At 39.5% G+C, this 9,997-nt stretch overlaps 1 protein-coding gene across 1 annotated transcript; it reads right to left on the bottom strand.

Moving 5' to 3' along the window:
* Window positions 1–6,977: 6,977 nt before the first annotated feature.
* Window positions 6,978–9,595, bottom strand: KCNJ16 (potassium inwardly-rectifying channel, subfamily J, member 16). Its single transcript, XM_008577266.1, has one exon. The coding sequence runs from the start codon at window positions 9,517–9,519 to the stop codon at window positions 8,260–8,262; it is 1,260 nt and encodes a 419-aa protein (XP_008575488.1). The 5' UTR covers window positions 9,520–9,595; the 3' UTR covers window positions 6,978–8,259.
* Window positions 9,596–9,997: the final 402 nt, after the last annotated feature.

Raw genomic sequence — 9,997 nt, 5'->3', positions numbered from 1 at the left:
TGGTTAGCTCAGTTGGTTAGAGTGCCACCTTGTAACCCCAACATCAGGCGTTCAAATGTCCATACAAGCCAGCCACAAAAAAAAAATAAATAAAAAGATAAAATTTAAAAAAGATGATACAAATCTTTTCATAAATTTTTCGATGTACTCTTATATGTATATATGTTTATGTGTGTGTGTGTGCACATAAGTGCATGTAAGGGTATCCTGACAAACGCCCCACGATTAGCCTGTGCTATGGTTTGAATGTCTTCTCCTCCAAAACTTATGTTGAAATGTAATTGCCATTGCAACACTATTAGGAGGGTGGCCTTGAAGAGGTGATTAGGCCATAAGGAGTCCTTGCTCATGAATGGGTTAATGTCATTATTGCAGGAGTGAGTTGGTTATAAAAGGGTGACTTTGCCCCCGCCCCCTTTTTTTTTTGTCTCTTTTGCCCTCTCTTGCCATGGAATGACACAGCAAGAAGACACTCACCAGGTGCCCATCCCTCCACCTTAGATTTCCCAGCCACCAGAACTATGAGCCAACAAATTTCTTTTCATTATGAATTACCCAGCCTGTGGTGTTCTGTTATAGCAACCCAAAATGGACTAAGCCCACAAGGTAAATATTATTAGCTCCATTTACTCTCATGAAGAAACGTGAGTCTCGGTGACAATTAGACAATCACTCAAGTTCACACAGCTGTCAAGGGCTACCTGGAGAGTCTCGGTGACAATTAGACAATCACTCAAGTTCACACAGCTGTCAAGGGCTACCTGGAATTTGAATCCACTGAGTTCTGTCTGATTTAACCATGATCCTCCTGCTAAAGTATGTCAGACAACCTGCTCTTCCCCCATCCCAAATGAGTTCAAGTACACTTCTTCTTTTCTAGCACATGAACTGTGGCTCTAAATTTGAATCCACTGAGTTCTGTCTGATTTAACCATGATCCTCCTGCTAAAGTATGTCAGACGACCTGCTCTTCCCCCATCCCAAATGAGTTCAAGTACACTTCTTCTTTTCTAGCACATGAACTGTGGCTCTTATTCCTCTGAGTGGTTTTCAGATTCACGGGCTCATCAGCACATCATAGGCCAGCAAGTTTCCCAGGTTCAGCTAGCAGCAGCTTATCTGAGTTGTGATGGATCAATTTTGGACAAGGAGCCTGTTCCTCCCAGGATCCCTCCAATTTACTGGAAAATGTTAAGCAGTTTGAAAAGTACACATTATTATGATGTGACACAGTGAAATACTTTCAGAAACATTTAATTTCATGCTCAGTAGGTAGTTTATGCAGGAGCATTATCCTATAGTATATACACAGTTTGATTTTTTCTTGGTTTGGTACCACTCACTAAGCCTCATGTGTATATGGGTAGAGCAGTATTTTTTTTCCTTTCCTTTGTTTTGGTTTTTGGCAACTGGCCAGAACGGGGATCCGAACTCATGACCTTGGTGTACATAAGGCTGCACTCCAACCAACTGAGCTAAACCAGCCATCCCGTATTTTTCCTTTCAAAGCACCATCTTACTGATACTGATGCCTCACACAATGGAGAGGATGCATGATTTAGATAACACAAAGTGGTTTTGTAAGATAGTACAGAAATCATTTGCTTTTGGGATGGGTATGAATTATATTTCTTCTACCAAATGGTTGCATGATTGTTCACTGAAAAAAAAAATGGTTTTTATGGCTTAGGGCAGTATTAAGAGTTAAGAAGTAAAAATTGTCAAAACACTAAAAGAAATAAAGAGTTTGCTGCTGGCAATAATATCAATAATTTGCATTTTATTAGCATTCATTACGTGTATCATAATGAATCATTCTAAGCACTTTAGAAATATTTTCTCAGTCCTTAGAGCAATTATGAGGTTGGTGCTATTATTTTTCCTTACTTCACAGTTGAAGAAACTTGGACACAGAGAGGTTAAATAAATGGTCCAAAGTCACACAGTAAGAAAATGGTAGAAATATGATTCAAGCCTAGGAAGTTCTTAAGCCTGTCCTTTTAATTGCAGTTTAATACAGCAAGAAAAACTATAGATAAGGGAACTGAGAATCAGAGACACCAGCTAAGTTGCTCCAGATTGCACAGTTAATGAGACAAGCAGCTGGTACCAGCCCAGGACTTTCTCAGGTTGGGCTTCTTTTCTTAGAGCTCCTTCCTGCAGAATGGACCATGCATATTCAATGGAAGAAAAACCCTGCTGCTTGGTGTGCTTGCCTATTCCTTAAGGCTGGACCTGCCAGAGGACTAAATGTTCCTGCTTCCAAGGAGAAAGCCTTGGCCGCAATGGATTGGCACACTCGGGTGTGCCTTCCTGTGCATTAGCATTTCCCTGCAAAGGTGTGAGCTTTCTCTGGACCTGCCAGAGGACTAAATGTTCCTGCTTCCAAGGAGAAAGCCTTGGCCGCAATGGATCGGCACACTTGGGTGTGCCTTCCTGTGCATTAGCATTTCCCTGCAAAGGTGTGAGCTTTCTTTCTTTCTTTCTTTTTTTAATTCAATCATTTTTGTCTATATTTTGTAAAAGGTTATCCTCTTTCATCATGGCACTAAACAGCTGTTTCTTACATTGTTTTCCTTGCCCAGCCTCCAGCCTCTCTGAATAATTAGCAACCAGTTAACATTCAGTAGCACTTCTAGAAAATGTTGGGCTTCTATTTAACAAAAGGTCTTGAAAGTATCCTTTTTCCCATCTAATGATTACAGAATAACAATATCTCAACCTTGGCAGCATCAGGACTGCTTATCGCCTATGGTTATTTGAAGATCCCTGGGTTGGTCACTGGTGATTGTGTTTTCTTTCTCTTCTGTCCCTCCGTGTATGTGTCTTTTTGGCCAGATAACTTCTCTGAGTTGGAGGTTTCCTCCTGTGTGGAATGGGATCTGATTAAATGAGCTGATGTGTCCCTGATGTCCTAAAATCTTTGGCGCTGGAATCGGCACCTGGCACAGGCTAGCTCTGTCCTCAATTTGGCCCCTATGACCACCCTCCCTTTCCCAGACAAACTGGTGTCAGAAAGAATCAACCAACAGCACAATAAATAATTGATCTCCAACATGTGCTTCTAATTCAAATAAAGGGTGTCTAACCACAGTGAATATTGCATGTGATTGAAGAATTTTATGTGGAAATTTGAAGCTTTCTGATAACATTCTGTAAGGAGATTTCACAGTGACTAAACCTCTCAGGGCTTTGTCTGTCTCAAGTTCAAGTTACTTAGATAGTGATTAAGGATGTTTTATAGGCCCCTGTGGTAAATAATCACGCTGAGAAAAAAACATTCCTTGGCTATGTAACTTAGCAAGACTTAATCTATTTGTTTGGGTTTTCATCCATCAGGCTTGCTGAAATACTTTAAATAATTAACCTGTTTCTCTACAGCCTGAGGGGTCTCCAAAGTTTCTATCCAGGGCCTGAGATGAGTGATTACCTTATACAGATTGCCTCATTTATTTGCAAGGCTCTCAATCTGAGTCCAGCTGCTTTTTCTTGGGATGACAGGCAGACTCTAGATACAGTATCTTTTTACTTTACAGTATTTATAAAATAGAATAAATCAATGAGACCAAACATCAAAAGGCAATAGTTTATTTAACTTTATTTATTTATTTTTATTTTCTCTGCTAGGTACTCAACAACTGAGAGTCTATTGGACTTAGAAACATTTAGGAGTGTTGGCTTAAGTCTCCAAACTCTGCACCACGGATCCCAAACCACAGGCATGGACATTCCCAAGGAAAGGAGCTCAGCATGGCCAGATGAGGCAAGAGGCCACTTGACCCCTGCCAAATCTCATAAGACCATGTAGTCATATAAGGAGTGTGTAAAGTTGCTCTGGTATACTAGGATCGGTGAACAAAGCTCTTGGGAATTCACTCAGAGATAAGGTTTTTCTTACTGAAGAAAAGCTCCAAAGCAATGCAGACTAGTGATGTTTTCCCTGCAACACCATGATTATGTCCCTGCAGGAAAATGCTCCCAGTTGGGGGACCTTAGTTGCCCTCTGCCCACAGATTTATCTGAACTGAGTCTCTGTTTCCAGCTCAAAGACCTCACATTCAGAGAAACCTGTACAGAGAATTTGCCAAGTGCCCACCGTGCTGCTTAATCTGTCTGTGTTCTGTGTTACCCTATTCATATTTTGTGTGTGGTGCCCAAAGTTTTGTTTTTCTCCAGAGTATGGGTCATAGCACTCCTTTAAAAGTGAAAGTGAGAGAGAGGCCACAATGATTTTAAAATTGGGCAGGGCTTTGTGATTTATAGGGTACCATGAGTGTGCAGGCGTGGTTTCTAAATCCACAGGCAAAGCTTCCCTCCAAAAAAACACAGGACTTTACAGATGCCTTGCCGTACTATTAAGCACAGAAGAATCAACGCTTGGACGGATGAGACTAACAGACAAAATTATCTTAGACTGGGTAAATTTGGTACCTAATCATTTAAATAGATAGGGGTGGCCCAAAGAACCTTTTTGCACATATCCTGAGCAATTCAGAAATAATGAAATACAAATAATTAAAATAAGAATCTAGGTTTCTTGGTGTGTATTAAAGTCCCCTTGAGTGTTCTAACTGATGCAGTTAGTCTTGCTGGGGGCTTCTGAGACAGTATTAGCAGAGTTCTTTTTTGCCTAAGTGTACGATGCTTGCTCTGCCAGGGTCTCCATGGATTTCAGACGGCTAGCCCTAGTGAAAATCCCAATAAAACATGAACGTAATTCTGTTGGGAGAAAGGAAGAAAATAAAGGGTAGCCTTTTAGCAAGGTCACCCGGCCATCAGTGTCTCAGAGGGATTTCCAGGCCAAAAGCAATTCTGTTGTGTTTGTTTTACAATAACAGCGGCATTTCCTCAACTCCCCAGAAAATATGTCGTTTCCACAGTGACCAACTCCTTCGAACGTCACGTGCAAGTACAAGTTGGATCTACACTGTACATCATGTTTTTTTGTTTCTTTGTTTACCAGCCTTGCTTTTTGGATAATTCCCTTTAGATGTATTGCTTACTGTGTCAGTTAGAAATCATATTGACTTTCATTTATGCAGGAGAAGTCTGCAGATATGCAATCTAGGTCTTCAGTCTTTCCTTTCTCTCCATTTTTCCCTTGTCTCAGGAGATGGCTGTAAGAGCATCAGCTACCATGTCGGGGGTCCAGATGGGAGAAGGGTGAACAGGGAGAGTAAAAGGGACGTGACAGCTAAGTCAGCCACTGTAAAAGAGCTTTCAGGCTGGTTTGCTAACTGGTTGGGACTCAGTGTCAATTGCACCAAGGTCAAGATTTCAGATCTCCATAAGAGCCAGCCACAAACAAAAAAATATATATATTAAAAATAAAGAAATCTTTTGTAAAAGCCACACTCAGAGATTTCTGCTGACATCTTACAGGCCAGAACAGTGCCACATAACTCCCTCTACCTCAGCCACAAAGTGGACCAGGAAGCATAGATGTAAATTATTTTTATACCTTGAGCACACTATTGTCCCAGCTAGCAATGTGTTAATCAAAAAGAAGCACAGAATTGTCTATTTGTTGAAACAGAAATTTAAAACATCCACCTCACTGTTTCATTATGGGGATTAAGTACACCTGTGTGAAGCACTTGATCGTGCTGGATGAGCTGGCGGTGCATGAAAATAGTATTCTCTTCCCCCTGCCTGGGCTTACTCACTCCTCAAGGGTCCTGTTCCCTCACTGTAGCACACGGTGGGGCAATGCCTTGATGCCACAGTTGTTTTCCATCTAGTTAACTCCACCAAGTAGTTTCATTCTTAGAAAGAAAATCAATGGTGTAAAAAAAAATATTCAACCTAATTCTCATCATTGACAGTGCATTGGATACTAGAAATGGCATTTTGCACAGAGACTTCTTGCAATGTTTATAGGAGCAACTAATTGTTATTTCAGAGATAGTTGTTCTACAAGCTGTTAAAAATCCATAAAAATGGTGTACCATGCTGTCTGTGTTCTAATTATACGAGGCAGCATACTCATTTTTGGTGCACTGCACCCGATGCTGACCACATCAGCAAACAGAGTTTACACTCCCAGGAATGTAAGTATATGCACACACTTTTTGCATTATTTTAAGATCTTTATTATTTAGTAACTCACTGGGGGTGCCAAAATATGTTATAAATCTACACAGAAAATTAGAGATAAATATTACATGGGAATGCAGATTTTGCATTCTACTCTGGGTACGAGGATTTGATTGTGGAGGTACATAGCACAACAGAATGTACTTGATTGGACACTGATGCCTCTATTCTGATATTGACAGGGCAAGCATCATGGAACCAAAACAAAGTGAAATGAAACTAGATGTGTGAAACTAAAAAAGAAAAAAAAAAGAGCATTTTTGTTTGTTGTCATGGTGATTCTTTTCTACTTAGGAAACTGTAGTACTCTAACTTAGCCAAGTAACTGCTATTACAAAATCCGAAACTACGGTGTGTGCATAATTTAAAGAATGGAGTTTGCATTCCTAAAGCAAAAAGTGCATTACTTAGATCTCTGATATTAAGCTGCAGAACAGTTTTGCAACTTGTGACCTGAACAAATCTCTTCTCCATAAAACAATAGGAATGAAAGTGTTGCACATATGCATTTAAAAAGTAACTTTATTGCTTCTAGGCAAAAGAAAGAGGCAAAGGGAGAAAGGAAGACAGAAAGAAAGGAAGGTGAAAGGAAGGAAGTGGGAAGGTGGGAAGAGAAAGAAGAAAAAAGAAGAAAATGAAAGAAAGAAAAGCATACCTTTATATTTTACTTTTATTGGTAATCTCAAACTATGTGATTCAGTTCAGTTTATTGATGTAATTTAATTTAAATTGAGTTGGGGGAGAAGAGAGATTTTTCAGAAAAAGCAAAAACTGTTTGTGTATATATATATATATTTAGATAAAATAAACAAATGAAAACTGCATACACTTTTTGTCAGCTCAGCAACAATGTAGGAAAAAAACACAAATAATTCTGAATGTAGGTAATAACTCTTCAATTTATAAAGCTTAAAGTGATTCCTCACTCATAGGTGATTGGATTTGTGCTTAAAGTAATCGTGATTAACATTGTTTAACATGGAAATAGAGGATACAAATTTATCCCGTGTCCTAAAATTTACGCAATTCCATAGCACTCAAATTATCTACTTAATGCATATTCAAATCACCTTAATTGTATTGTGTTTCCCCAAATCATTCACTTAAAGGATTGTTCCAAGTTGAATGAAAGATTCTTAAAATTCACAGCTAGCTTCATTTATGTCTTGTAAGGTGATCGAGACAAGAAACATACATAACTGCTTCTGGGTACAAATAAATACCTCCCTCCCCATCTCAGCCCCCTAGAAAGGGTTCAAGCTCTCATGTAGCAGCCAATGTTGCAGTCTTTCAGGACACAGGCAAACAGGTTTTCTCTCGAAGGGTCTGAGAGTGTTTATCCAGTTCCTCATCCCATCTCTGCAATCCTGTCCCTTTATCATGTCTTTGAAAAAGGTGAGAAGTGGGCATAGACAAGTCTCTTTGTCAAAGAGCCTAGAAGGGTCACAGTTGCCTTACTTCTGCCTTCCATTTGTTGGTGGCAACCGTGGCATTTAAGACATAAATACTCTTCTAAATGATCATGTCAACTTTTCTTCTGCTTCATGGGTTACAGAAAAAAATTACCTGGTCCATGTGACATTGTCAATTTCTTACAGCTACTACCCCTGACTGCTGCTATCAAGACACTATGAGACATGGTGACTCAAACCGACCAGTTGATTTCCCAGTTACATAGCTCAACACGACTATCTACTCAATGCATATTTTGCATATCTTAGTTAGATGACATGATGCTTTTTATAGGAAATCATTCATTATATTTACCAATTTTGATATACTTAAAAATGTATTATTCATACTGGCTTATCTGTCTTCCTTTTTTTATTTATTCCAGCATCCCACCTTTGTTCCTCATTATTGAATATTGCTCCTCCAATTTAACATACAAGTATATGAGATAATAAAAGATGAAATTTAATCAATTAGGTTTCTTAATAGCATTCCTAATACAAAATTGGCTAGCAAAAAAATTTTAAGAATTGAAAACTATGAAATTTTTATATTATTTTTTACCAAGTTTAACCTACTCTGCTTACCCACCATCTCCATAAAACACAGCTGAAACATTTTTAAGAAGCAATGTTTACAACTACTTGCCTTACATTCATTGGCTGGGGGGTAAAATGATTGAGTGGTAGCCTTCTTAACTCTAATTTAGGACTACATTTGGGATTCTACAGAAATTCTATTTAAAGTCAGCACAGCTTTCTGATAAGGTGCTTCCTTACACTCATCCGTGGCAGAAGTGGTGGTATGTTCGGGGTTTTCACAGCTGCTAACAATGGCAACTGCACTGAATGACCTTCGTCTGACCTTGGCATCTGACGTGCAGGATCCTCGAATTGGCGGGACTTTTTCCACGTTGTGGAGCTGCTGGTCTTTCCAGTCCAATTGTTTGGCACTGCAAAACGGGGCATATACTTCAACACTTCCCTCAAACTGTAAGCAGTTCACTTTATAGTACTTTCTTTTGACTTCCAAGACATCATTAAACCTGTGGCCCCAGAGAATTTCTCTGGGAACATAGGAGCTTCTAGATTGATGGGATGTCCCAGTGGAGTCACCAGTATAGATAAATGTCACCAAAATCTCAAAGTTATCTTTGGCCACTGCTTTCCGGTCAAGGGCATACAGAGGGCTCTCTTGATCAATTTCATGAACAATAGTTACAGGTGTGACGAGGATGATCTGGTCATTGACTAATTTGAGGTCTTTAAAAGCCATTGTCATCCTCCCTTCATTGTCTTCTGTGTAGCGGAGAAGTTGGGCTCTCACTGTTCCTTCTACCACATGGTTTGGTCGGAAATCACCAATGCGCCACATGAGACAAAGCTTCCCATCTCTCATGCCTATGAGTGCAAAATAGCTAAAACGGATGGTCTGGGCTCTCTTTCGAGCCGTTGCCATTTTGGCCAAGGCAGCTCCAATGATGAAGGTATTTATGATGCAACTTAGGATAGACTGAAGGATTACCACGAGCACTGCCACAGAGCATTCTTCAGTGACACAGCGGTAGCCGTACCCTATGGTGGTCTGGGTCTCAAGGGAGAATAAGAAAGCCCCCGTGAAAGAATGGACGTTGTCCACACAAGGTGTGATGTTCGGATCATTTAACAGGTCTCCATGATGAAAGGCTATTAGCCAAAAGATGGAACCAAAAACCAACCAAGAGAGAATGTAAGATAAAGAAAATATCACGAACATATGGCGCCACTTGGTGTCCACAAGAGTGGTAAAAATGTCGACCACATAACTCCCCCATTCTCCAAAAATATGCTTAAAATACACATTACAGCTGCCATCTTTGTGGAGCAGACGTCTTCTCGTCCTTCTCTTCTCAGCTATAACGTGCTCTGGTGGGTAGCCTGGGTATTTGGGGTCCACATTCACAGTCTGATAACTGCTGCCGTAATAGCTCATTCTGTCTTGTGCCTTTGGGGCATCCAGTGGGGGGTGGGGGGGTTGTAGTAGTAATAGTTCTCGGTGTGTTGCTATTTCTTGGTTTGGATTTTCAATTAGAACCTAAAAAAAATAATAATAAGCACACTTTAGCTTCAGCTTTCAATTTTTATCTCTATAGCAATTTTCCAAATTTGGAGAAATTTTATGCTATGTAAAATAGATACAACTTCATTTGAAAGATAGAAACACTCAGTACTGATTACTCATTTAAGTTTAGAATTCGTCTCAGTCATTATAAGAACAAAATATGCAATTAGAGAAAATAACATTTTTTATATATGTATGATGCTTGACTAAACACTGTGATTATCCCAAATGACACTTCACTACCTTTTCGGAACTGACGTAAAAACGTTTGCTTTATTTTTGTAGACTCTTCTTGCATGAGGGCATTTAAAAAGCAAAGCAATTTATAATATAAAAAGGCAAAATAAAT

Source organism: Galeopterus variegatus, unplaced genomic scaffold, assembly GCF_000696425.1.
Source record: "Galeopterus variegatus unplaced genomic scaffold, G_variegatus-3.0.2 Scaffold1475, whole genome shotgun sequence".
In the NCBI taxonomy this organism is placed as follows: Eukaryota; Metazoa; Chordata; class Mammalia; order Dermoptera; family Cynocephalidae; genus Galeopterus; species Galeopterus variegatus.
Note: the sequence above shows the minus strand (reverse complement) of the source record. Positions and strands in the feature narration are given on the sequence as shown.